Here is a 26,650-nt window from a genome sequence, read left to right as displayed (position 1 = left end):
CGCCCACAAGTTCAAAATTGACTCTTTGACGTATTTACAAAAGGAGAAGGCCTTGAGTTTTTCTTCAACCATTTTCCAACATTTTGAATTAGCCTGTGAGACGAGGCGGTGCTTGGACCGTACTATCTCTGCACTGATCTCAGAGGCCACTTTCTGAAGATCCTTGGCAGTGCTGGACTTCAACAGTTGATATTCAAACTCTGACATGTTTGGTGAGTTCACTGAGACGTACTCGGGCTGATCGCTGAGTATGTCCTTCACAGCCTCTGCGAGCGTCTGCTGGGCTCCAGATGCATCATCTTTGCAATCGTGGGACTGAAATTCAGTGTCTGACATGTGACACAAATCTGGATCTTTTTCTGTCATGTTGTCGAGCTGCTGCGTTTGATATTCTGAGGAAAGTGCTTCTAGCATATCTTTCTCTAGAGTGCTAAATTTCCTTTCACAAGCCATAGTTACTGTTGATATACCTATTGTCTGTGTTTTTAAATTGAACCGCAAACATGTAATTTATTAAGTTTGGTGTTTAATGTCAACAAAGCTTTCATCTCTAACATCAACCTGTCTGTCTATTACAGTAATTGTTAAAAAAGACTGATGGGGGTACAAAGCAGGGAGGATCTGTCCATTGTCCCTTGAGTTTAAGCAGAAACAATTGCCTACTGCAGCCAGTAGGCAACCACTTGCCTCAGCTGTGTTGAGAGCTGTGCCATGGCCCCACGTGGGACCAGGCCACCAAACTGCACCAGGAACCGGTTCACCTATATATATATTAAAAATAAAGGAATGGAAGGGTTTGTTTTTTTTTCGCCGCTGGCCACTACATCCCTTTTGGGCCACAAAATGGGTGCTGGAGCCTATCCCACTCCAGAGAGGCAGAGGCAGGGTACAACCCTGAATGAGTGCCCACCTCATTGCATGGGCACTTGGGGTTCAGTGCCTTGCTCAAGAGTACCTCAAGCAGTGCTCTGAAGGTGTCCATTAGCCTACCCCTTCTACGCCTTTCATGTTTTGTCTGCGCTGGCACTTGAACCAGGAACCCTCCACTTCTTAGCCGAGTCCCCTACAGACTGAGCTCAGGTGTTTTTTTGTTGTTGTTTATTTGTTTTAATAAAATCTAAATGAACACAGAAAACAATCCTAAATAAAATAAAAATATATGAAATTATTTTAAAAATAAAGACACATCAGCTCAATCTTGTGTTGCACAGGTCACAGTGATCACACAGCTTGGTCTATCAATATAAGCCAGAAAAAGACTCCAGGATTTCTCCATTATAACAGTTGATCTGTTCATATCTTTCCAATTGATGATGAAGATGTCATTTTTCAGCCAGCTTCTGTGTTCTCCATTTGCCTGTCTTGTTAGGAACGCCATCTGAGGCAGTAGTTGTCTTATCATTGGTGGCTCAGGTGCTGGAACTCATGACATTCAGCATGTTTCCAAAGAAGCTGCGTCTTTTTTAGGACGGTTTAAACAGGCCAGGCTCTGAACTTGAAGATATTCTTGAAAAAGGATATGAATTTATTCTTTTCTTGGCAAGCTTGCAGATGTTTCATGGTGCTTTTGATGATGGAATCGTACTGCCAGTCTAACACAAAGTTTAGCCTTATCCAGCCTTTCCTCCCCATCTTCTCGCGCAGCTCTTTGAACACAGCCTTGACAGTTAGTCTGATGTGGTCTTCAGTTATTGTGAAGGGAATATCCACACTTGCAAATTCTTTCATGAGCATTATCTTCATTTTGGAGATGATGCCGTTCAGTGTCTTTGCAGGCACATGAGGCAACAGATTGCCCAACATTTCGCAAGTAAGTTGTACTGCCAGGTTATTGGAAATGTGGTTCCTCTCTTCAAATGGTTCTAAGGAGGGTAGAAGGCTGTCTGCATCGTCTTCATCACTTTCACTGGTGAGGCTTTCTTTAGGCAGCCATAGAGGGGATATAGAAAGATTGTCGGTAGCTTCCTCAATCCTTTCCAGTGCCATTTGTACAACTCCGTGGTCCTTCTGCTGTTGTGTCTGAGCTTGGGCAAATTTATACATATCTTTTATAAAGGCGTCCATGTGTTTGTTGATGTTGTTTTTCATGTTTCTCTCAGTACCCAAGTGCTGTAATATAATGTCACTTAGCTGGCTGCAGATTTTTTTGTGCGCCTCTGTATCAAAGTTATGGACAGCTTTTTGGAAGAATTCTTGACAGTTTTTCTTCTCATCTAACGTCCTACCTCCCTTAACTTTGGACATTGACTCCACCAACAATTCTGCTTCCTCCAAGGCCTTCTGTAGTCCCTCCTCTTGATTTGATGAGTGGTTGCATTTTTTCTTAAGTGCCGCCCACAAGTTCAAAATTGACTCTTTGACGTATTTACAAAAGGAGAAGGCCTTGAGTTTTTCTTCAACCATTTTCCAACATTTTGAATTAGCCTGTGAGACGAGGCGGTGCTTGGACCGTACTATCTCTGCACTGATCTCAGAGGCCACCTTCTGAAGATCCTTGGCACTGCTGGACTTCAACAGTTGATATTCAAACTCTGACATGTTTGGTGAGTTCACTGAGACGTACTCGGGCTGATCGTTGAGTATGTCCTTCACAGCCTCTGCGAGTGTCTGCTGGGCTCCAGATGCATCATCTTTGCAATCGTGGGACTGAAATTCAGTGTCTGACATGTGACACAAATCTGGATCTTTTTCTGTCATGTTGTCGAGCTGCTGCGTTTGATATTCTGAGGAAAGTGCTTCTAGCATATCTTTCTCTAGAGTGCTAAATTCCCTTTCACAAGCCATAGTTACTGTTGATATACCTATTGTCTGTGTTTTTAAATTGAACTGCAAACATGTAATTTATTAAGTTTGGTGTTTAATGTTAACAAAGCTTTCATCTCTAACATCAAACCTGTCTGTCTATTACAGTAATTGTTAAAAAAGACTGATGGGGGTACAAAGCAGGGAGGATCTGTCCATTGTCCCTTGAGTTTAAGCAGAAACAATTCCAGGCTCTGCAGCCAGTAGGCAACCACTTGCCTCAGCTGTGTTGAGAGCTGTACCATGGCCTCACGTGGGACCAGGCCACCAAACTGCACCAGGAACCGGTTCACCTATATATATATATATTAAAAATAAAGGAATGGAAGGGTTTTTTTTTTTTTTTCCGTTGGCCACTGCATCCCTTTTGGGCCACAGAATGGGTGCTGGAGCCTGTCCCACTCCAGAGAGGCAGAGGCAGGGTACAACCCTGAATGAGTGCCCACCTCATTGCATTGGCACTTGGGGTTCAGTGTCCACTAAAGGCTGAAAGGTAGAATTGCATCTCCTTGCCAAAATTGTAGGATGTTTATTCATCGTTTATGCCACCTGCAATTTGTCTTAAAGCATAAACATACATCGTATGCAACAGGCAAATGTTCCTAAATATAATCGCAGCTAACCTAAATTGTAAATCAGCATTTCAAAGAGAAATATGAAGGGGATGAAGAACTTTTAGTTACCTCAGAATTACTGTTGAATAACGTAATGATCGCGGGTATACCAGTAGGGGGCGGTGTTCGACCGGGCAGCGTCTGAGAGCTTCTTCCTGAAACAACGCGTCAAGAAGGAGCCCGACCAAAGGCTGAGAGCCTCAGCAGTCAGCAGTTAAAAACTCTTCCTCTTGAGCCTCAGTGTGCAGGTGTGTGCAGGTGGAGCCCAGCATCTGTGTGTTCCACCTGCGACACCTTCTCCTGTGTCCCACCTCTTCAAGTCCTGGGCTTTTGTTCTTAGATTAAAATGAGCTTAATCGAAATATGCAGTTGTTTATGAAAGCTTTTTTTTTTTTTTTAGATGTTTTGATCTATCTTTAAATAGTTGTTCGTGGCAACTCTAGAGGGAATCAACAGGATTCACTGATTCAACCACAGCACTTCATCACAGGGCAAAATCCTGAAGGAATAAAAGAAATAGATTCAAACACTCATCTATATTTATAAAGGAACTGAGTTCATTTGCAACATTTTAAAGTTTATTCGTAGATTTTCCTTTCTTTGTGTCAGTAGCAGTGAAAGCAGTTAATGTTCTGGTAATGTAGGAAAAGTCTAAATAAAGCAAAATGCTTCAAAACACAGAGTGAGCTGAAAAATGCCTAATATGGTGCGTGTGTTTCTGTCAATAACGTATTATATATGGGATGACTGAGTGGCGTTAATGATAGGGATGCAGCAAAATTTCAACACATAAAAAAATTCAAAGTGGATATTGAACTGTAAAACAACATCTGGTGGAAAAAACCCTAAAAAAAATACAATAACAGTCAGAGGTTTGTGTGGCTAAAACGTGTCGCTTTCAATCATTGCGATGCCAAAATGAGACAACTCCTAAAAGCACGTTGTTGTTGAGCAGCAGAGGTGTCACTGGCTCAGTCAGCCTTTACTCTACTATTCTCAGGTTTCATTTACTAATTTGGTATGTTAATTGGCAATCATTTGAATATCCGCTTCATTGTTTAGTTAATATCCTCTAACGTACTACAGCTCATCGTGTTCTACTGAATTCCTGTATTTTTTTCCTGTATATTGGATTTCCAAAGGTGACAATGTGACTGTGACCAGCTCGTGCAGCTGAAAATACCAGAAATATTCATAATTAACGATGTCATTACAAGAAAATCACCGCCTCACTGTGACGTGGTTCAAATGAGTAAATGTGAAGCTGCACCACAGGTTCTCCTCTCAGGGATGCAGTCACTGGGAAGCTGGGAGGAGAACGGGGTTGTTGTGCACTCAAGTCCCTGGCAAAGCACTGAGCTGATTGAAGTGATCCGAACCACACGTGGAATAGCTAATGGGGATGGACATTGTGTCCAGAAAGCTGCCGCCACGCTCCAGTTCCTCAGCATCAGGTGAGGGAGCGAAGAGTGGAGATGGTGGAGCTATTCCATCGTCTGTGCTGTGCAGGGACACCACCTGGGTGGGGCGCTGGTGCGGCTCAGTCAGTTTGACGCTACTGTCCTCCTCAATTATTCTCTTGTCCTGTCTGGAGTCGCTGCTGAGCACTTTCACCTGATTTAACTCTAACCTGGGGTAGCAGCCAGACTCAGCCATGGTCTGCAAAAGCTGGTCCAGGCTGGAAGAGCCTTGATGACATTTGTTCTGACTGCTCTGGACTACCTGGCACAGAAGATGGGTGTGCTGATGGAGCTGGGCAATCTCTCTGTCAGTAGCAGCGTTCTGCTTCAGCAGCTCCTTGGTGCGAAGTGCAATGGCCAGCAGGCCCGACTGGTTCAGAACCTCCGCGGTGTTCTGGAAGCGACGATGACGCGAGGATGAGCTGTCCGGAGCTGGGCACCGCGGGCTGTGAGTTATGGAAGAAGGTGGAGATGAGGACGGAGGAGACGAAGATGAGGGCGAGCTAGAGGAAGAAGGCGGCGATGGCGTCTGGGAGCTGGAGACAGACGGTGAGCCCACGCTGTCAGAGCCTGGTCCCGGATGGTGTTGGTGATGCTGATGCTTGTGTTGAGAGGAACCAGCAGAGTGGCTGGGAAGCGAGAGGTGCAACGAGCTGCTGAAATTGTCCCTCACCCTTCCTTTGACCCTGTGATGCTGCTGGGGTTTCGGGAGGCCAGTGGTGGTGGATACTGCCTCTCTTTTCTCTCCCTCAATGCACACTCTCTTGCTCTGGTGCTGCCCTTCACTGCCCCCCTCCTTCGCTGCTTCAACAACGCTGGCTCCCTTCCCCTCAGAGCTGTCCTTCCTAGGATGGGGGGCGATGCGAGGGTAAGAGTTAAGGATGGGCAGGTATGAGGTCTTGCTGCTGTGGCTCTGTTTGCAGCGATTGCCGCCTTTCCTCATTTGTGGTGCAGCCCCACTGGATGGAGACAGGGTGGAAGATGAGGGGACAGCAATGGCTGGCTGCTGGATCAGCAGGTACTGGGTGGGTGTTTTGGGGTTGTCCAAGCCTTGCCAGCCGCCGCCCCATGCTAGGGAGCCATGGAGAAGCTGTTCCGACTGAGACTGTACCACCAGGAGGTTGTGAGCAGGGTGTTGTGTAAGCAGCATTTGGACCCAGTAAAGAATAAAAAAAAGAAAAAATAGGAAGGAGGTTAAAGTCACAAAGGGAGTAGGAAACAAAATCAAAGAGGAGTTTTTCATTCTAATGACTAATAATGAATGAGTAACCCTCAATGATGGCCTCCATCCACCATGACAAGTGTAGCCTGAAACAAGATAAGGCTGCTAACTTGAAACTAACTTTATGGAGGGTACATCATCATAAGCCTTAACTGGAATCTGCTGTCACTTCCGTCTGTCTGACATTGGGATTGATCAAGGGATACCGGGGCGGGCCCAGTCAGAGCCACTCCAACCACCTGAAGACGTTTTTATCGTATTGCTAAACATATTTCACATTTTTCTTTAAATGAGACAACACTGCATATAGCAGCTATGATGCAAATCCTTTTTTATAATGCTATACTTCGACAGTTACGCTTGCTTCGTTCTGCTGCAGCACCCCCTGTTGGCAGGAGTTGGTGCTGCCGGAACCAAATTTCTGCTTTAAATTTTCATCTCCATTACATTCGCTCATACATCAGCAAAATAACAAACACTTTCAATCCACGACATTGATGAAATAAGCTACACAAATGTGTTGAGACCGGGAGAAGAGTCTAGATTTAACTAGATTTAAGCCACTAGATGACACATGACATATTAACCATTGAGGTGAGCTGAAGGCCACAGCGACAGTGTTAAAGACTGACACTACCCTCCGAGGAGCTTTTAACCAGAGCAAAGAGACGACCGAGTTCTCCCACCAAAACCCAGCACCAGGGGCCCTACAATCTGTAGGTGTCCTGAGCCTGTTTATGAACAGGAGGTGTAATATTTTATTTTTCACACCTCGAAAAATTTAAGATGAAAAACAAACTTATATATAATCTACAAAGAACAAAAATGGAAACCACATTGCAAAAAGGTGGACCAGGACAGTGTGAAACTGTACATCTCACCGGTTTTACTACCAGGTTCTTAATGATGTAAATGGGTGTGAAGTCCTCATAAGGAGCCATGTTGCAGCCTGTAGCAATCACAACGTTGTTGTCACACTTGAAGCCTTCTCTGTTGTCTCTGGCAGCGGTGCGGATGCCTTTGTGCTCATCGTTCAAATCAGTGTGCACAGACTCAGAGCCGGTCTCTGAAGGACAGAGACCCCCAGGAGCAGGAGTGAGACGGAACACGTGAGGAGAAAGATGCACAAATAGGAATGTCTCAAAACAGCATCTGATCCCTGTAATTAAACTTCAAAGGTGACAAAGACAAAAAAAAAATCTTGGAGCTCTTTTAAATACACCTTCAAAACCTCCTAAAAATTCATTCTGCACGTTCCAAAGTCACTAGTGCAGCACACGTTGCACCTGACCTGCAACGCCTGTGGATCCCTCCCAGTCAGGCCACAACATTCACATCGTGATCTCTGAACCTTTTCTGCAGCCTTCGCTCTAAACCGCTGTTCGGTGTCTTGCTAGGAACCAAACAGCGGTAGTTCTCATGCAGGCTGAGCCAGATTATCCTCCAGAATTTGGCGATGATTCCCTGCATGCGTGCATGCGCCGTTACCAGACTTTCAGGGCCTGAGAAGTCAGGTTCCTGAGCATCGTTTAGACTGACACCTCCAACCCAGCCGTAGAGTATGTGGGATTCCTGTCACGTCACCACAGAGGCTGTTAGCATTCTGTCCATTTTCCCTTTTGTCAGATAGGATAAGATGAACTTTATTGATCTCATGGTGGCCTTGTTATTCAGCTAAGGCAGCTCATATGAGACTATGAGGACACTTAACACGGATACCCCTCCCCCATAAAAAGGCGATATGTCTCTTTGCTGAATTTGCTGGCGACCTGCTTGACTCCCAAAATAAACTAACACCAATATATTTAACTCGGACATCACAGGCGAATAAAGCTGTCCTGCATTTCAGCCTGTAACTGTCAAAGACGGCGACCCAGCAAACCCTCCAAAAGCAAAAGCAGCAAAAAACGTCTGAATCCGCTAATGCCGAAGACAAAGTCTTACGTAACCGAGCGGGAAAGTCCAGCCGATTATCCTGTTTACCCACTATGTTTCGGCGTATTGCATCAGCTCCGTGAGCGCCAACGGATCAAACGAAGCCAAAACACAAGAGAAACTGCATGAAACCCCCCCAATCTGAGCTCTGAAACAGCTGGAAGAGCAGAAAGTCAGTAAACCTGAGTGAAGGTAGAAGGTTCCTGCAGTAAATTACTGCTCAGGATCACCTGGCAAGTTTAGCCAAACTTTGCTTGGTAATTGTAAAACATTGAGATGTTGTATTTAAAAAAGCCCTAATAAAAACAAATACTCAAAGCTTAAAAACGCCTAAATGAAGTTTGTCTTCCAGTTACTTCAGTCCAGTAATTGCCTTCTACAAGTAACTAGTTGGTTGTACTTCAGTTGAATAAAGCGTGACTATGGCGAGTGACCGATGGACCCATCTAGCTTTCACTGTTGTTGGGGTTTACATGATCGGCGTAAAGAGGAGACCAAATAGCAATATTAGTCCACAATCTTTCAGCGCGTATCATCAATAACACTGCCAGTAGTCATAACTGAAACCCCAGAATCAAATGTGCAGGCCTAGCATGCATGTGACTGGTCATGTGATTACCTGAGTAGCCCGAGTCTTTTTCGGAGTCTTTCTCTCCGTCACAGAGCACCATGTGGGCGTTCCTGTCGCCCATTCCTGACTGGTCCCTGTGGATGCTGCTCAGGGCAGCCTGCAGAGTTGCACTGTTACTCTTATTCTTAGCAGTTTTTGAACTGCAGTGGGGAGTCTCCTCCCAAAAACGCCCTTGTTCTTTCGGCATCGTAGACCTGTCAACATAAGAGTCAGCAAAAGGATAAAGATAAGGATAAAAAACTTTATTGATCCCACATCGGGGAAATTACACGTTACAGCGGTAGCCCGTGGTGTACAATACAGAAAAGTACAAAAAGAATAAGACTCTTATATTATGTACATTACTAGGTACATTATACAGTATATACAGAAATTAAAAATTATGTACCGAAGGAAAAATGAAGGTGCAAATAAGATGTGCAAATAAGACATTCCAGAGGTAGGATGATTAGTTAGTGCAAATACGCCAACCCTGGGTTATTGGTGCTACATTAAGAGTTGTGAATATTGTACAATCTGACGGCAGTTGGGATAAATGACCTGCGGGAACGTTCCCTTTTACACCGTGGGTGTAACAGTCTGCTGCTGAAGGAGCTGCTTAAGGCCCCCAGCGTTGACTTGCTCTGAAAGTGAGTAAATCAACTTTATGTCGGCCATACTCTCATTTATTTGTTAATAGACAACAAACTGTGAAGGTTAAGTCTTTGCTAAACCCACGAGATTGTAGAATAACAATGTATAGATAAATGTAACTGATCAGTAATGCGCACCACTCGGCACTACACAACAGATACTTACTGCATGCCTCTTTTAGGCCGTCGTCTTATATCTTACGCTGGAAAAACGAGTCATTCCAGAGGAGGCTCTGAAGAAGAAACAAGATTACTTGATTTGGAGCAGAGGCTTGATAGCAGGGGTCAGCAACCCGCTCCTGGGAGGACCCCGATCCAGCCGGGTTTTCTGTCCTACCAGGACAACGCCCAGGTCACTGGAAACCCAATGAAAGCCAGCGTCTACCTGGTAGGACAGAAGACCTGGCTGGATTAGGGTCCTCCCAGGAGCGGGTTGCTGGCCCCTGTTTTTGATTGTTGCTCAACTGCCACAGAAAATGCATGAAATATAGTCAAAGGCAGATGACTCTAAAGGAGGTCTTCATAGAGGCAAATAGAGGATGACTCTCCTCCACATCATGTGTGGTGGAGAGGCCGGGACGCGTGGTCTGACTGGTCTTTACTGATCAGGCAACAGCTGATTTCTCCATTACTCACATTCTGACAAACAGAACAGACGGGCTGTTGCACAATGGCGACAGGTTAGGAACTCAGGCAAACATGAAACGTTTCCTAAAGCAATGAGGTTAAATGTTGGCCAATGACAACATCAGCCCCTCCATCACAACTTCCACACAGCGAAAGACAGAACTGCAGAAAGAAATGTGTTATTATTGGATGTGGGGAAACACCGATGTCAGACCCCAACGATGAGAGAGGATCAGAGTCACTAAGACTACAACAACTACAACAACTACAAAAAAATAATCATCTTTCAATCAAGGATCTTCCACGAAACTTGGCGAGTACACGTAGGTACTAGTCCTGATGGCACGCCGCCTCAACATCCCGAAGGAAAGTGTTGTGCTTGTAGGAACACAGACGTCACGCCAGTCATCAAAATTGGGCAACTCACCCTAAAAGAGTAAAGAGCAAGTGGATAAATATACGTTCCTCTCTTCCTCTGAGGATCACGGCAGCACTGCTGAACCAGGCGTCCAGCAGAGTGAGACAAAAAGCAGCAGGGGAAGAAGAGCCAGCCTGTTCACGGGGGAGGTTGTGTTTGTCATGTGTTTCGCCAAAGCCTCCTGTGTAAACACTGCAGCATGCACATGGAGATGAGCAGCAAGAACCTGATAAGATGGTACACTCCCACCCCGAGCGTTACGTAATACGCTGCTGCTGTTGCTCAAAGAAAGAGTGCTGTAAATCCATACCACCCCTCGGCGATGTGGAAGTCGCCTTTTAAAACAGCCAACAAGGGATTATTGCAGCTTTCAGTCGATCCAGAAGACACGTGCACACGACAAAATACAGATCGTATTTTTAAAAAAAGGGGTGCATAAAGAGAGTTGACTCACCTGTATTCTAGTCACAGGAAGGGAGGACAGCAGGAAAACTCTGACTTGCAGCAGCAGAACACAACAGTTCCACACGGACCATCTTCCCTCCTCTTCTAGTCCCTTCATTTTATAAGTTCATCCTGGAAAACTATCTCATTAGATAGATAGATAGATAGATAGATAGATAGATAGATAGATAGATAGATAGATAGATAGATAGATAGATAGATAGATAGATAGATAGATAGATAGTTGAAGGGAGCTGCTTGTCCGCCGGGGTGTCCTCACTGGTGAGGAAACACATGCACTGTGATCAGGTCCAGAAAGAATCCATCACCCATGATGTTGGCAGCGTAGCCACGCCCTCTCTATCTAAATATTAATTAAGGTGTCAGCGCGCGGCGGTGACGCAACAGAAATAGTTTAGCCAATCGCGTGCCGGGACACGTGTTTATGTGGCGACGTCGAGAGTCCACGTGAGGTTCGCACTCGGTACGAGGAGCCACTATGATGCATTTAAATGCTGTTGGAAATGTTGGACCTGGACACCGTCGCCCGTGGACGGTCGTGACTTGACTCGAACGATGACGTGTTTACATGTGATTAAAATACAATTCCCAAACTAATTGTAAACACGCATTATAAACTCCTCCGCGTTTCTGCCCTCAACCTCCGGCTCGTCCCCGCCGCCAGGCCGCCGCTCGCTCCGGTGAAGTGTGCGGGAACATGTGAGTCGGGCGGGTGGGGGCGTGGCCGCCGCCCCGCAGCAAATGTCCCCCGCTGCGAACCGGATGAAACACGCGTGTGCGTGTGCGTGTGGATCAGCGTCTGGCAGCACAACCACGTTACCCGCTTATATAACTCTGCATACATACCAGCGGGCTTTGAGGAGACTTTCGTTTGAAATGATAGAGTCCGTTTTCCATCTTTAACGATTAAAATCCTACATTTCAACATTTAGAGGAGGCTAAATGCATTGTTTCCTCGGACAAGTCGATTATTAAGAGATACCGTGACAATAAACAACCTCTTAACTAATTCTTTGACTAAAAACAGCTGATCTGTCTAATTTATTTCGGGATGCTTTCAATTTGTTTTAATGGGACTGTAAATTTATTTAAATTTTCGCACTGTAACTGGTGAACTAACTAAACCAGTATTGAGAGAAATACAAAAATACTGGTGTCAGACTTGAGGTTCTCGGCTTCCAATATTTCACTTTGAGGTTGATATGATTGTAGAACTTTTAACAGCACGGATATTCGGCGAAAGAGTCAAACTCGGTGAGAAATCTGGAGCCGAACTTTGAGAGTTTGGTGGAGGTGTGCACCAGGGGCCGCTTTCCAAGCGTCAGCCCCGGAGCTGCTCACATGTCCGGCCATTGTTCCCTGGATGAAGCGGAACTCCTGCAGCGGAGTTATCAGCGCCACCTACCGGTGGGGATTACAGACGACTTCACGAGTACATGTCAGCAATTAAAAGCTAATCGCTCGCTGCCAAACAAGCCACAAGTTGTTCAGCCCCGCGCTGTGGTTTTCTAGACACTTCACCAAGTAAAGATTTAAAGCTGTATTAAAGTGTTTCTCTCCGGCAGCATGGTTGGAGGAGGCCACACAGCCACGTCGGTTCTGTCCATCTGTCTGTCCACTGCTGAGATTGATGGCGCAGTTGTTGCAATGCCTGATGGGATTTGTAGTGAGAGAGGGTGCGACTATTCTAACGCCAGAAATGGTTCTCAACCGGCCACCCTGGTCAAGTAGAGGTTAAATAAAACAAGACATAGATTATTTAGATGAGCGTACCTTGGTTGACCGAATGATGGGATCAAAGGCTGGATGAGGTGGGCATGAATGAAATAAAGAAACAGCTTTGATTTTTATATACAGGCTCTTGTGTTTTACAGTGGGACAAGGAGAGGAGACGAAGGAACAAGCTTTAAGGCAATTACAAATGTGTATTGGATGACCGTCTTTCAGAATTACATTCATAGGCACATAGAAATGTTTGAATAAAATAACTGAAAACATCTTTCAACCATTATCAATATACTCAACTTGGGAGTATCTGAGTAGAAGGGTCAGTACAACTTGGACGAGGGAGGAGACACATGATGAAGTAAAACGAGGCAGAAACAAAAATAACAGAAACCATTTCAAAACAGCATATGTGGTAGAAGGCTCTGAGCAACAGGAAGTGGAGCAGCCTATCTGAACCTGCTCTGAATTCATTACCAGTGACTCAACAGCATAGCACCAAAACAACGTTGGGCACATTCTTATGTACAGTTGAACATGTAGTATTGCAAAGTTTAATGCTACCACCCCCCCACCCCCCCCGGTTTTTGTTGTGCAGCTATTAATGATAGATGGAAAGGGTTGAGAACTAAAAGAAATCTTTGCAAGTTTTGATTGCACTCAAACACAAAATCTCACAATGGACCAATATTTGTGATTTTGTTTAGCTCTTCAGCTTTGGCATGTATAATTAATTTGTAGTGAAGCGTTCAAGTCTGAAGAGCAGCAGCAGTTTGGATGCACGTTAAACAAATCTTTGACAACTAACACAATGGCCAGGCGGACACGCCGACGTGTCCATCATCAACGTTAAAAACCTCTCAAGACACTGGTAGGTAAGTGGTGACTTAAAGAGAAACTGTGTTCACATATAGGCTGAAAAGCACAGCATGGATACAAGCAAGTGGGAAATATTAGACAGTTGTCCATGGGTGTTAAGAGTGACATAAATAAGATTATGTTGAGAAGTACAGTTGGGTGCAACAGATGGTTGTCTTAGAGCACTGCTGATACAAGACTACAATGCCACAAAGCCTTTCTGATATCCTTGTTGAAAGATTTCTACACATCCTTTTCCTGCAACAGGACCATGTTCATGTCTCCACTAAATCAGCTGTACAAAGGTTTCCCCATTAGGTTCTTTAAAACTGGCCAAATGCTGATGAAAATGAGAAATACTGATAACAAAGACGCCGACCGGACTATTGAATGAAATCAGAGAATTTTTACCACCTCACAATTTCTGAATGAGAAACGGTGCAAAGGTCACATCTTGGTGAGGCGTCAATGACGAGCATCAACACCAATCAGCTCTATTTTACCCATCTGAGAAAGAATTAGGTCTGCTTTGAATCACTTAAGTGCTTTTAAGCCTCTAAATCACATGGCTCTTGTGTTTTTTGCTGATCAACAAAGATCAACGAATTAAAAAAAAAGAAAAGAGTTTAAAAATAGAACATATACACCTTGTGCATTAAGGTATTCTCAAGTTGCATTAATTCCTGTGTTGCGCTCATCTGATCCATCAGAGATCCCATTCTGAGATGAGAGCAAACTAATATACACATTTGATTTGTTTTCCTTGCATACTGTTTAGAAGGTCGGCGCTGGAGTCCGACAGCTCGTTTTCATTCTGTCAAAGCTTTTCTCCACAGAGGCTCTGATCACTGTTGTTCTTGATGCAGAGCGGGCGGATGCACACTGAAATAACGGATGAGAGCTTCCATGTGATGCCCGCGTATTTGTTTTTTTAAAATCCACACACAAACTACCATGCTTCTGCCCCTCGTGTTCAACTCTCCATGACCGGAGGTGACGGCTAGTTCTGAAGAAGAGCACTTGGAAACATCACAAAAGGAACTGGATAGCTTCTTCTAAGACCATATAAAAGAGTTTTAAAATGATCAGTTGTTGACAGTCTGAAAAAGCAGCAGTAGTTTCTAGGCCATTCAAAGGCACTGCAGAGTCCTGATTGTGTTGTTGACTTGTGCTGATGACTATGCGAGGTACTGAATTCCAGACGGTACGGCCAGTGTGCACAGGCGTTGCCCGTAGTGTGGACCAATGGGGTTTGGAAAGAAGAATCCGGCCACCAGCTGAGACGGCGATGGGACCAGAGCTCATTAAAGCTCAGGGTTCTGGCCATGTTATGGGTGTTAGGGATGTGGTCTAGGTGCTCATGCATCGTGTGTGTGGGTGTGTGTGTGCGTGTGTGACAGTGTGTGTGCACGTGTGTGTGCACGTGCGTGTGTGAGCGATCACTCTCTTATACTAGCAGAGTAAGAGAACTGGGGGAAATGTGCTGGCTGGCCGGGATCCTCGCTGTCCAGACTGTTATCTGAAAGAAAAAGAGCAACAGTCACAAATCAAAGCCACGAATCAAAGGAAAAGATGAAGCCTCCACACAATTCACGGCGTGAACAAATGTCTTAACATGGCCGCGTACAAAGCGAGCGATCAAACGTAAACGCTCCGTTGGGCCTTTGATAAAGGTTGGAAAGTGACATTTTCCAGCTTTCGAGTCGACCGCCAAACACAAAAGCTGCGTAAAATGATCGCACGACTGACGGGTGGCTGCACATTTCCTCCCGATCTAAACCCAGAAGCAGTTTCAGACTGGACACGGAGTCGTGCGTCCGTCAGAGAACTACGGCAGCTTGAAACGCACAACGCAATGGCCTTTATGAACAGATTAACTATGGCTTCTTTTCATAAAATAACAACAAAAATAATCCTACTTATTTATGCGGCACTTTTCAGAAAAGGCCAAGACACCTGACATTATAAAAGAGGAGGAAATCTTAAACAAAACATTCGATTATAGGAAGGTAATAACATCAGTGTTAGAGGGAAGAAGCTCTGCCACATGTTCTTAGCGAGTTCCTTCTGCTCAGAAACACTCGAGGAATCCAGGAAAATACTTACACTTGTCTGGAGGAGTGAGTGTGATGGTTTGTGCTGTGAACTCCTCATCAAAGTACCTGGTGTCTGTCTCTGATGTCACTTGTGGTTTGAAAAGTGGGGTCAGCTGATGTCAAACAGACAACGGTGATCATTTTTAATCAAAGTCAAAGAACCTGACCAACAGTATCAAGCCAACACCTTTAAAGGAGTTTAGATCTGTTATCGCACATCTACTCATATCTACACATAAAGGGTTGTTTCTACAAAGGCAAAGCGACGGTTACCTTCTTCTGGACCACATCCTGCCAGTTGATGTTGGTAAAGAATTTGTGAGTCATGACTTCTTTGGCATCATCGGGGCCTCCCCCTAATCTGTGGGCCAAAACAGCGTCGTGGTGAGAACTACACAAGAACTATGTCGTTCTAGTTTTCCCACAACTGGTTTTGTCACTCGTGAGCCCATCTTAAATCAATAATTAGAAATTTCCATAAGATCAATACGCCGTGTAAAGAAAAACCTCTGTTTAGGGTCCTTCTTCAGAAGACCAGCCAGCAGGGACTTGGCTTCGGGGGACAGATTCCTGGGGAAGCGGATCTCCTCCATGAGAATGAGTTCAAACAAGCGCTCGTGGTCCTGGTTGTAGAAAGGCAGCCGGCCACACATCATCTCATACATGACGACGCCCAGACCCCACCAGTCCACGGCCCGTCCGTAGTCATTGTCTTCTAGGACCTAAAGCAAAACACACAGTGGACACCTAATCACATCATGGTTTCTTCCATTCAAAAGTAACGCAAAAATAAGCAAAACACGAAGCAATCTTTAGAAACGACACACACTTTATTCTCAAGTGCTCACAAATATCTACAAACTCAGCGCTTACCTCAGGCGCCAGATATTCAGGAGTTCCACAGAATGTTTTCATCGTGGCATCAGGTGTGATGCCTTCTTTACAAAGACCAAAGTCAGTGATCTTGATGTGGCCGTCTTTGTCCAGCATCAGATTTTCCAGCTTACAAATAAAGAGAGAGAAGGAATGATGGTCAATGGCAGGGATTAACTGCTCCCACTGAAAATGCTTCCGCTGTTGGGATGGAGATTTACACGAAATGACAAAATAAGGGGAAATCATCGTTGCTATTGGCATTGGGCCACAGATAGCCGCCGCCCACAGAGGCCAGATGGCCATCATGAGAAGAAACGGTCCCGAAAAAGACAAAAATCACCTTCAGATCGCGGTAAACAACATCACGAGAGTGGAGGTACTCGAGCGCCGACACAATCTCTGCGCCGTAGAACCGCGCCCGATCTTCTGTAAACACTCGTTCCCGCGACATGTGGAAGAAGAGCTGAAAGCAGATGGACAGATATGGAGCGGGCCTGTTTCAGACAGCACATTAAGCTGCTGCTGACAGCAAGCGACATTCGTGGGTCTCCATGTGACAGTGACACACGGTCTCACCTCGCCTCCGTTAGCATATTCCATAACAAAACAGAGACGGTCGTGGGTTTGAAAGGCATACTTGAGCGTCTGAGGAGGGAGAAAAATCATGTCACAAGGAGGATGAGTCTGTCGCACTCCTTCAACATCACATAACTGCACCACAGATTGAATATTCATGGGCGAATCGCCTCCATAGCTAAACCGATGAATATGTTGGGGAAATGGCATCTTTTGAACTGAATAGAAATGAAATTACTGGCTGTCTAGATGTGGTTGTGTTTGTAACCAAGTCATCCCACCCAAATAACAACGAGCCAACGGGCAGGAGACACGGGTGACTGAAACAATATTCCAGTGAGGCTGTGTTTGCTGACACGGTGTTGTCTCATGATGAGTGTTCTCACCGTGAGAAAAGGGTGTCTAGTGTTCTGCAACACTCTGCTCTCCGTCACCGTGTGGGCCACCTCATCCTGCAATGAACACATGATCAGACGCTCTCTACAGATCAGGAGATAGTTCACATCAACAGGCTGCATCGTTGTGTGAAAAACCATTCACAACCTCTGCAAGGGAGGAACCCACAGAGGTGTCTGCTCACTCGTGCATAGGAGGTGGAACATCAAAGGTTTCCATGGCTACGTTCACAATTCTGACACAATACACACCTCTTATAGATCAGATTTGAAGGTTTTGATTCAAAATGACAGGTCACGATGCCACAAACAAACTGTATATGCATATTTGTGAGGCCATTATGAAGTGGGCGACTGTGTGTGTGTGTGTGTGTGTGTGTGTGTGTGTGGCAGATTCCCAGTTGCCTGTTACAGTCAGTGTCCTCTGACCCGTTTTGTATCCTCCAGTTTCCCCATATGTTGGTTATGTCTCCAGGCTGACACCTTTTTATGATGCTCTACGTCGCTCCTTCAGGGGGGCATTTATTTACCTGACCCCCACCCTCAGCCCTGAGGTGTCAATAACACCATATTGATGCGTCAGAGTCAGTGGGCGTGAGGGGAAAACAGAGCCAGATTATCTGTTCCTCCGTCAGACGAAGCCAATGAGGGCGAGCAAAGCAGGAAGTGACCCGACCCCACGCCCAGCTCAAACAATATAAGGTGCACCGAGGCGGCTCTTTACCTTGGCTATGATGACTTCTTTGCGGAGTATTTTCATGGCATAGTGCACTCCCGTGGCCTTCTCTTTGACAAGAATTACCTTCCCGAACGTCCCCTTCCCAAGAAGTTTTAGGTACTCAAAGTCGTTCATTGTCTGAAATAGATGAAAGAAGCAAATGTTAGATCAATGGCAGATTTCTAATTAATAAGAAATAAGTGGATCAAAGTCTGGAACCCTATGGAATAAAAGGAAACTTCACTCCAAGCTCACTTTGGGGCGAAGTAGAAGGTTTGGGATTAAGATGTGGGAAAGTTAGATGTACTAGTGACTTAATAGAGAAGAGAAATTGACTTTAAAAGGATTAAAGGAGTTGATGTTAAAGGGTACCAGCTCTGCGATAAAAGCAGAGCAGAACTCTCCATCCAGAACCAGAGCCTGGCCTGCACCGTTGCGTGTTTCACCAAAAACCCTTCCAAAGTCCTCAATGACAGGACTGAGTCTGGCTCTGGGAAGTCCATTCTCCACCTAACCCTGGACTCCCTTGGTTAGGAGAGCTGGGGAAGGAACCGGGGAAAGGATGGTCTGGGCTTCCCTGGCTGCCACAGCAACCCAGACAAACAGAAAGCAATGGACAGACTGCAACCGACAATAAAAACAAGTCAAAAGGTCTCACCACTCGGGCACAGCCCTTGGAGCCAGCCACCTCCATGTCCTCCAGACTGCATTCATTGGGTGAGCCTAACAGATCCATTGGCTCCTCTTCATTCTGTTCCTGCATCTTCAGGCTATTGGCCACTGATTGTATCGCCCACATCCACTCTTCTCTGGGGTTAGAGAGTCCAGAAATGGTCACATATTACATTTTAGATTGCACAAAGCTTTGAAAACAAGGCAGGATTGCTTGAAACGTACGGATCATCGAACCACTTCTTGCTGGCTGCGGCCTGTTCTTACCTGTCCTCATTGCTGTCAACATGGAAGGTGCGTTCAATAACCGTGGTCCACTGCAGGCACTGAATGACAAAAGTGTTGGTTTTGGGTCTCTCAGTCTTCATTAACTGGCATTCTGTAAAACACAATTCAGATCAGGGCAGCTTAGTTTTCGGCCAATCTGAACACTTTGTATGAAACATCTAAATGGCTGGTTTATGCACCCGAAAGCAGCAGAAATGCCATTCCTGTATCAGTTATTTCAACGGCCGACTGACCTGCCACAGAGAAATTATTGAGCGGAGGGGATGTCTGGTCATTGAGATCAGGCTTCTCCTTATAGCCGATGAAAGAGCCATCACTCTTCAGGATGAAATATCTGGGCCTCCACGTCTTGATGTACTCACCTGAATCAGAAAACATTCTCTTGTTCCCCTTTTGAATTGAAATTGTTCATTTGTCTGAAATAAACACTAGCATAACATAACATTCTTTAGTAGAAGCTTTGGTAAATCACAGTCCAATTAAAATGAGACGTTGGAAATGAAAGAATTACACTTGTAGATCCACATCTTTAGTTCAAGGTTCCTGTTCAGAGCATCGGTTACTCCTCCATGGATGTATAATCCAGAAGGTTTAACAAAGATGGCCATCAGATCATTGATTTCCATACAACTATGTATCACGCTGTAGCAACGTCAAATTATTCCACACAGTTATTGATCTTTTCATAATAAAGTCATTATTATGTGAATAACAAAAAAAAAAAAAACTCACCTCTTTTATGGAGCCAGCCTTCTTTAACTATAGTAACTTCATTCATGGTGTGAAATGGGTCACAGGGTTTGATACAGGAGGTTGGGGAGGGGGGGGTGAGTGGATAATTCTGTGGGTTTAATCAAGTGTCAGTCACAGTTGCCACCATCTGAACAGCCCCTGCTGAAAGAAACAAAGTGCACAGAGGAAAAAGGACCCACGTAAATACAACTTCAAATGATCCACAACCCACAAATTGCCACTGCCCAGACCAACATCTATTCACTCCATCTACTGATGTGCAGTAATAACGAGCCGGTTAAGTCTGAAGACTGACCAAATAGGTTTGAAATCACAATTCACGATATCTGCTGGCTTGCATCAGGTGGGGTACAAAAACTGTGAACTCAATTCAACGTTTAATGGCGATAAGGAAGGCTTGATACTCTATTATTGGTGGGGGCTTTTAAGGAACAATTGCAAGATTACAAGCAACACACTCACACACCGTTTAAAGTGGAACCCTTCATTAGTTTTGCAGAACATTATACATGTGTCTACAGTTCCAAAGTCCAGGTGCAAAACTGGCCTGTCTGCAAACCAAGTTTGTCCAGGACTGGAAAATGTTTGATGCATTGTGAAATGTGAAAATACAACCAGAGTCTTAACTGTTCAACACCTGAACTTGTTTAACTTTAAATAGCAACTGGAGTGGGCAACCTACGGGGACCAAAGAATAGCTCTCATTGTTACTCGTTCATCCTTTCCAACTTTATACTGATGACTTTAGATATTGTATTCTATGGAGGGATGTCAACATTATTATGAGCATCATGTTAAATTCTCTAGTGTGGTCTGGCCATCAGATGCAACAGACAAATGGAGGCATTTACTATTAATTGTTAAACAAACCCCGAACCTGGTCCGAATGTGAGTTTTGCTGCAGCTATTGCTGAGCAACGTTACCGAATGTTAATCTGGTTACATGGAAAACTCCACTCTATGCTCACAGCGGTGAGTTAAAGCTGAAGAAATGGTTATTTTACAAACTTTGCAGCTTTAAGAAACTCTACAAGGGCCCGGGTAACGTCAGATGGACGAGTATTTACTGAGAAACTAAGCAAACAAGCAAGCCACAACCAAATATGTCTGAATCGCAGTAATAATTTACAAAGTTCAACGCTAGTGTGTTACGGCCAAAAGAATAAGCTAGATCTTTATAAAGCTTCTGGAACAAATTGAAAGTTATTGTAACGTTGGCAGCGAATGTGTGACGTACCTAAAAACAACGTTGTTCACAAATTGTGCTGGTTGTTGACCAGCGACCATTAGTCTGTCTGGAGTTTGTTACTACAGTGTGTTAGCCTTGCTAACAGCGAGGCGACACTTACCACAAACATCCATAATTACAGATTCACAGACTTAATTTGGTTACCGACATATAAATATAGAGTAAAAAACATAGAGCCCACATTGTTTTCAGACTTGATCCCACGTTGCTCTGGTTTCAATGCAGTTTTGACAGGCTAGATCCAGTGCAGGCCATCCACCCAGGAAAATACCCTGGCCTCTCTTCTTCTCGGGGGCGATCATTCTCCCTCTCTGGGCACCGTCGCCCCCTGCAGGCCAGACGGTAGAAACTCACCTTGAAGGCCGCTGTACAAGCTAACGTTGTGCCGAATCATAAACTTAATTTTACGCGAACCGTCGTTAATATCTCGTGCGCGTTTTATGCTACTTTCAAAACGTTTTTGGAAACGTTTCTATTACTGGCAAAGGTTTGGATATATTTTGGAATTCTGTTTCCATTTTGATATTGTTCCCCTTCGCTAGATGGCGCCATTTCTTCACCATCATCTTTAGCCCTCAACAACAAGAAGCAGAAATCTGTGTGTGTGTGTGTGTGTGTGTGTGTGTGTGTGTGTGTACAGTAGTTTATGTGCGTCAGTGCAGCATAAATGTAGTGAGAAAACCAAAACAACTCCAAACCAGTGCATTTGTGGGGGATGGTGCCTCTGCATAGTAGGAAGTAAAAGAGAAAAGACTTTAGTGCATCTTCACCTTTACCCCGTTCAGTCTTATTGCAAAGATGTAGCAGAATATTCCTTTAATTGTCAGGGAATTAACTGGATTTCAAATGAATCAGAAACTACGACAGACATCATGCACATACCGTAAAGGACGGTGTGAAAGTATGGAGTTTTTTATTGATGCCACTGGATACATGCTGTATTATGCGGCACCTGCTGAATTTCTATGTAGAAAAGTAAAAAAAGTATTTAGAGAAAAATGTAATATTCGAGAGATCTGCTAACACAGTTCAAATATGAATCAAAGATTCATAAAGGATAGAAAAACATTGGAAAAGCCCGTTTAAAGAACAGAGGAGACAAAAAAGGTTCACAGAATATAAGGTGACAGATTTACTCTTGGATGGATGACTTTAATCAGAAGACTTGAAAGCCTTTTGTTGTAAACTTGTCCAAATGGTGAAATATTTCACATTGTCCCTGGAAAACTATGCAAATATTTGAAGGAATAAAAAGAAAAAAAACAATAATTAATCTATTTTTGGACTTTTCAGAAGTCTTCACCCTTTGGCTGAGAGCTTTGCAGCTGCTGGACCAGAGCTGGAAGAAAGCCCAAGATCATCAAGATCAACATTATCATCCACAAAACAACAAAAGCGATAACCAAAACTCACCATTGATAATTTCTTCTTTCACTTTATGGAGTTCTTTTCTCACTTCTTCAATGATTTCCTTTAAAGATACACAAAGTCTCAGTTAAACTAACGTGTCTCGTGCGTTTGGATTCAAATGGGGTGAAAGAACCCACCAGTTTGAGTCGATCCACATCGACATCCTGGTCCAAGTTCTTTTTAACTCCCTTCATCCTGGAAGAAAAAGTTCAACCTTCACTGAGAGGAGAGAAACTGGGCTTACAGTAAAGGACCGTTTTTCACAGTTTTCAGAGCATCGCTTGTTAAAACAGCATCTTTAGTCTTCAGAAAAAGAAATAAAGAATCAAAGTGACCCGTAGCAACATGAGCCCAGAGCCAAACATGATGTAGTCACTTTCCAAATGACTAACTAGAATAATAAGCATAATGCAGACAGGCAGTTCTAACTCGGAGCCGTTCCTAATACCTGGAAGCTGCGGAGCAGGCGGGGCTGCCCGATGGGCTGCTGGGCCTCACGCTCCCCTCACTTTGGCTGCTGTTGGACAATTTGGATTTGCTGCAAAAAGACGGATTCAAACTATCATTTGCTGCCAGGCCGATGATGCAAAAGATGTGATTATAATGTTGAGGGGTAGGAAAATGATCTCCACGTCCCCGTGGGTCAGGCTCTCACCCTGGCAAGGTGGCAGCTCGTTCCTTGAATTTTCCGTTGGTCTCTGGGCAAATCAAATATGAGATTGTGTTGATTTCAATGGCAGAATTCCTTCGGGATGCTCTGCAGCTGCACTACTCACCTGCCGCTCCTGGAAGTTTTGAGGGTGAATCTTCGGAATTCTGTCATCACATACAAAATTCCAAAATTAGTCCATTCATGCAACCTATTCTACAGTTTAAAATATTGAAAATAGACGTCGGTCAAAACAAAATGACGACTTACACTGCGATGTTGTAGCGTTTTTGCGGGAGGGTTATCGGCAACTTTCCTCCTGTTATAAACGTCAATGTTAGCGACATGATAGCTTTTATATGAGGGCTGAGAATGTTTTAACATCTAATGTGGCATCAAAGTCATACATTTGCTAACATTTCTTTAGACGTTGCAGAGGCGGTCCTTTAAAAGTAAAATCAAAGGTCAAAATACTGGTTGTGGTTTGGGACTCATGGTAAGGAGGTTATTTTAAATCTGCACTTCCTGAGTCTCTACTTGCTTTTTTATTTAAACGTATTTACCGTCGGGCAAGAATGGCGCTCATTTCCCCCATTAGATCCCCTCCCCCATCTCCACTGCCACCTGAGCTCGCTGGTTTTGGGGTTGTTTCCCCTTCGTCCTGGACATATGAAACATCTCTAGTCAGGAGAACATTAATGACATAGTGGTGCAGCAGTTACAGGTGTGTCCATCAAGGGGGGAGAGGGAAAACGCACCTTGTTTGATTTTTTCAACTTGGCTCCTGCCAGAGCTGCAGCCAAACCACCTGCACCTCCACCTCCACCTCCACCTCCACCTCCACCGGGAGGAGGCGGTGGGGGTGGAGGTGGGCACGATGCAGAGGAGGGGGGTGGTCCAGGAGGTGGTGGAGGAGCTGGTGGGGCAGGAGGTGGTGGGGGAGCTGGGGGGGCAGCTGCAGTGGTGGTCGGAGCAGCAGAGACACAAGCAGCCTGAGAGGACGCCATCTCCCTCTTGACCCGTTCCCTTTCCTGCTGTTCTTGTTTCTCAGATGCTGATCTAGAGAGAGGACAGTCGTTCATCATGTCATGTGTGTGTGTGTGTGTGTGTGTGTGTGTGTGTGTTTACTGCTGGCTGATTTATTTGTTTAGTTCATAAAATGAATAGACTGAACATGAAAACCCCATAAGAAACAGTCAACGGCTGCAGTCAGATTCCTCTTGAATGCTCAGTACCGTCTCTTATTTTCTAGTTCCTGTGCTGAGGGGTCATGTGGAGCTGGTCCTGTGAGAAGAGGACAACAACCGTCATTCTCCAGTTCCCAACCACACACAAACCCTGCCTGACTAAAGTTCGATGTGCCCGTTTACCTGAGAGAACTGGAGCGCCGGCAGCCTCGATGGCGTGCATCATGGCGTTAGCAAAAGTGCTCGCGTCCTCTTTGCTCCCAAAGTTCAGCCCCCACACCTGTTTGGGATCCCGCCACTGATGGAAGTTCGGTGTGGCCTGATTATACTTCATCCCTCTGATAATGGCACAGTTGATCACCACCTGTAGCAAAAAGTATTTGGACACTACCAGCATGTGTACTACAAGCAAATGAGATGTTTATTAGCCATTCAATATTAATTAGGCACACGAGCTGGTTAATAAACGGTACGTGTGCTTCTACCTGCTGGTCGGCCTGAATTTTGCGGCCCACCACTCTGAAGGTATTGGCTGCGGTGTTGTGATAGATCTGGACCCGGCTGAAGGAAGGCGGTTCAGACCCTGCCGGTATCCATCGCTTGTTGGTGTCATCATACAGCATGACTGTTGCCCTCACCTGGCATATACTGGTCTCGCTGGTGGCAGACGAAGCGTGCAAACGAGCACACGTGAGAAAGATGTGACAGGAAACCACAGCTGTGGGCTGTGAAGCCATCAAGTGCTGCATCCTGTTTGGACGGAACCGGTCTGGCGGAGGTGTTTGAGCCTTGAGTTTGGATTATTGCAGGAGAAAGAGGTGTGCACATGTAGCATGATGTAGATTCAGACTGATTCTTCATGCCTGTTAGAATCTACTTCCTGCTCAAAAAAAAAGCTTTTCATGTTATGATTACTTCCTGTGTTCGGTGCATCGCTGCCTAATATGGACAATGACTTGAGCATCATCTGCATTACTGCTGTTGAAATACCTCATCAGGATCCTGCTGCTAGTTCAAATCTCTAATGTTCTGTGTGCAAAAAGCCTAAATCCACGATACACTTTCGTCCCAATGACATGATGTAGATGTAGACTTGTAGAAGCTGTAGCAGCAGTAAATAGTTCTGCATTTACTTGCGAGACGAGATGTCATAAAAGACGTGTGACAGACTTCACTTTACTGCTGTGGAACAGGAAAACTAAAAAAAGGACTCACCACATGGCGCCGGTCTCCTCCGAATCTCAAGGCGATCTTTGTTCTTTCAGCTCAGTGAAGTCCTCTTCCCTTCGAATTAGTCGCCTACTCAGACAAACCTGCTGTCATTGTTGTGCGGAGCTTCCCTACGCTCTCCCCTGGTAATGGTGAACGTGTGTCACTTCTTCTTCTGCATTTCTCTTCTCATTTCCTAGACAGGTTTTGTTTCGCTCTTCCTGTTTATGTCTTCTACACTTGTGGTTCCTGACAGTTGCAAACCTCCTCCGCTATTGTCATTCTGATTTCTGCACGTTTGCTGTTGTCACGTTGATCAAGAGGCCGTTGGTAACTGTCGGGGTGATGACAGCGTAGCTGTTCAGGCCCTCACAAGTGCATTATTCCACAGTTACTCCTTTGCTACATTATTGTGGTGACTATTTTTATGGGTAGTGGCGGTGGCCTCCTGAGACCCAGCCAGGTCCCCAGCTACCCTCCTGGAGCTGAATAAAGGACATGCTGGTGTTTCGTGTGTTTGGATGGAATAAGGGGAACTTTATTTTCATTCTGAGACAAAATACTTTTTCCTTGGGTCTCATTAAGGCTAGTAGAAGCAGCACTGTGTCACCACCAAATGAGTCTTCTGAGCAGCCCAAGACGAAACCCCAGTAACTCAACAATGAACAATGCTGATACATCGGTCTTAAGTATGTACTTTTTTGTATAGACCTAAATTTAAAATCCCGATTAGACCTCAACAGATGTTATTATTAACACCGCAGCTTCTCTCTCAGGTCTGCTAACCAGTGTTCCACTTCCTCCTCAGCTACAGGTATCAGTGAAAATAGAACAGACTGAAATAGTCCCACATGCTTTTCTGCATCAACACCCCTTTCAGGGCCATGGGGGGGGGGGGGGGGGGGGGCTACATACAGGCAAACGCAGCTAGCTCATCCCAGGGCCCCATGAGATCATTTGCGGATTTGATGCCTTGCTCAAGGGCACCTCAACAACACCTTCCATGTTTTGTCCACATTTGGGGCTCAAACCGAGAACCCTCCACTTCGCAGCCCAGACCTCAACAGACCGAGCTACCAACAACTGGCTTCTTTTTTATCAAATGAAGCTACGGTAGTTACTTGTGTGAAGCTAGTTACCGCATATCTTACATCTTATATGTTGTGTGTGTGCGTGAGAAAGA

General features: G+C 44.9%; 4 protein-coding genes across 11 annotated transcripts; all 4 read right to left on the bottom strand.

The window, feature by feature from the left end:
* Positions 1-3,976: 3,976 nt before the first annotated feature.
* LOC101063073 (CLOCK-interacting pacemaker) lies at positions 3,977-11,134 on the bottom strand. 6 transcript variants are annotated; one of them, XM_029848149.1, is made up of 7 exons: positions 10,796-11,132; positions 10,568-10,676; positions 10,351-10,475; positions 9,463-9,529; positions 8,653-8,858; positions 6,980-7,164; positions 3,977-5,981 (listed from the first exon to the last, which is right to left on the bottom strand). In XM_029848149.1, exons 4-7 carry the CDS (start codon positions 9,465-9,467, stop codon positions 4,752-4,754), a joined length of 1,626 nt encoding a protein of 541 aa, XP_029704009.1. In that variant the 5' UTR covers positions 9,468-9,529; positions 10,351-10,475; positions 10,568-10,676; positions 10,796-11,132; the 3' UTR covers positions 3,977-4,751. The 6 variants fall into 6 exon arrangements, with proteins under 6 accessions (XP_029704009.1, XP_029704010.1, XP_029704008.1 ...); XM_029848150.1 differs by lacking the exon at positions 10,568-10,676 and having other exon boundaries at positions 8,653-8,862; positions 10,351-10,533; positions 10,796-11,134; XM_029848148.1 differs by having other exon boundaries at positions 10,351-10,676.
* Positions 11,135-12,645: 1,511 nt separating this feature from the next.
* Positions 12,646-21,370, bottom strand: LOC101079608 (RAC-beta serine/threonine-protein kinase-like). 3 transcript variants are annotated; one of them, XM_029848152.1, is made up of 14 exons: positions 21,194-21,370; positions 19,743-19,901; positions 19,244-19,372; positions 18,990-19,101; positions 18,709-18,859; positions 18,057-18,188; positions 17,324-17,389; positions 16,938-17,006; positions 16,702-16,824; positions 16,359-16,487; positions 15,993-16,207; positions 15,759-15,846; positions 15,496-15,598; positions 12,646-14,908 (listed from the first exon to the last, which is right to left on the bottom strand). In XM_029848152.1, the coding sequence occupies exons 2-14, from the start codon at positions 19,786-19,788 to the stop codon at positions 14,829-14,831; spliced, it is 1,443 nt and encodes a 480-aa protein (XP_029704012.1). In that variant the 5' UTR covers positions 19,789-19,901; positions 21,194-21,370; the 3' UTR covers positions 12,646-14,828. The 3 variants fall into 3 exon arrangements, with proteins under 3 accessions (XP_029704012.1, XP_003970761.1, XP_011609329.1); XM_003970712.3 differs by having other exon boundaries at positions 19,743-19,904; positions 21,194-21,369; XM_011611027.2 differs by lacking the exon at positions 21,194-21,370 and adding an exon at positions 21,001-21,182 and having other exon boundaries at positions 19,743-19,904.
* A 512-nt stretch (positions 21,371-21,882) lies between these two features.
* Positions 21,883-23,885, bottom strand: LOC101062854 (vasodilator-stimulated phosphoprotein-like). Its single transcript, XM_029848154.1, has 9 exons — positions 23,830-23,885; positions 23,635-23,732; positions 23,342-23,390; positions 23,199-23,238; positions 23,078-23,120; positions 22,871-22,960; positions 22,560-22,617; positions 22,426-22,483; positions 21,883-22,351 (listed from the first exon to the last, which is right to left on the bottom strand). Exons 2-9 carry the CDS (start codon positions 23,664-23,666, stop codon positions 22,302-22,304), a joined length of 420 nt encoding a protein of 139 aa, XP_029704014.1. The 5' UTR covers positions 23,667-23,732; positions 23,830-23,885; the 3' UTR covers positions 21,883-22,301.
* A 10-nt stretch (positions 23,886-23,895) lies between these two features.
* On the bottom strand, positions 23,896-25,739 carry LOC115252722 (vasodilator-stimulated phosphoprotein-like; the record flags this gene model as incomplete). The annotated part of the gene is made up of 5 exons (XM_029848644.1): positions 25,474-25,739; positions 24,744-24,915; positions 24,442-24,622; positions 24,307-24,355; positions 23,896-24,130 (listed from the first exon to the last, which is right to left on the bottom strand). Coding segments are annotated over exons 1-5 (642 nt in total), but the record flags the coding sequence as incomplete, so codon positions are not given.
* Between the last annotated feature and the right edge of the window lie 911 nt (positions 25,740-26,650).

Source organism: Takifugu rubripes, chromosome 15 (genome assembly GCF_901000725.2).
Source record: "Takifugu rubripes chromosome 15, fTakRub1.2, whole genome shotgun sequence".
In the NCBI taxonomy this organism is placed as follows: Eukaryota; Metazoa; Chordata; class Actinopteri; order Tetraodontiformes; family Tetraodontidae; genus Takifugu; species Takifugu rubripes.
The sequence above is the reverse complement of the archived record's forward strand: the minus strand, read 5'-3'. Positions and strand labels throughout refer to the sequence as shown.

Coding starts and splice junctions, on each gene's coding strand:
- LOC101063073 (XM_029848148.1), bottom strand. Junction 7,165..8,652: donor AAAAGACTCGGGCTACTCAG/GTAATCACATGA, acceptor TCTGTCCTTCAG/AGACCGGCTCTGAGTCTGTG. Junction 5,982..6,979: donor AGAACCTGGTAGTAAAACCG/GTGAGATGTACA, acceptor CTGGTGGTACAG/TCTCAGTCGGAACAGCTTCT.
- LOC101079608 (XM_029848152.1), bottom strand. CDS start 19,788: ATGAATGAAGTTACTATAGTTAAAGAAGGCTGGCTCCATAAAAGAG. Junction 18,860..18,989: donor GTTGACAGCAATGAGGACAG/GTAAGAACAGGC, acceptor CTCTAACCCCAG/AGAAGAGTGGATGTGGGCGA. Junction 18,189..18,708: donor CCAAGGGCTGTGCCCGAGTG/GTGAGACCTTTT, acceptor CATCTATTTCAG/ACAATGAACGACTTTGAGTA.
- LOC101062854 (XM_029848154.1), bottom strand. CDS start 23,666: ATGGGGGAAATGAGCGCCATTCTTGCCCGACG. Junction 23,391..23,634: donor AGCGCCATTCTTGCCCGACG/GTAAATACGTTT, acceptor CGTTTATAACAG/GAGGAAAGTTGCCGATAACC. Junction 22,618..22,870: donor GCCTGCTCCGCAGCTTCCAG/GTATTAGGAACG, acceptor TTTTTCTTCCAG/GATGAAGGGAGTTAAAAAGA.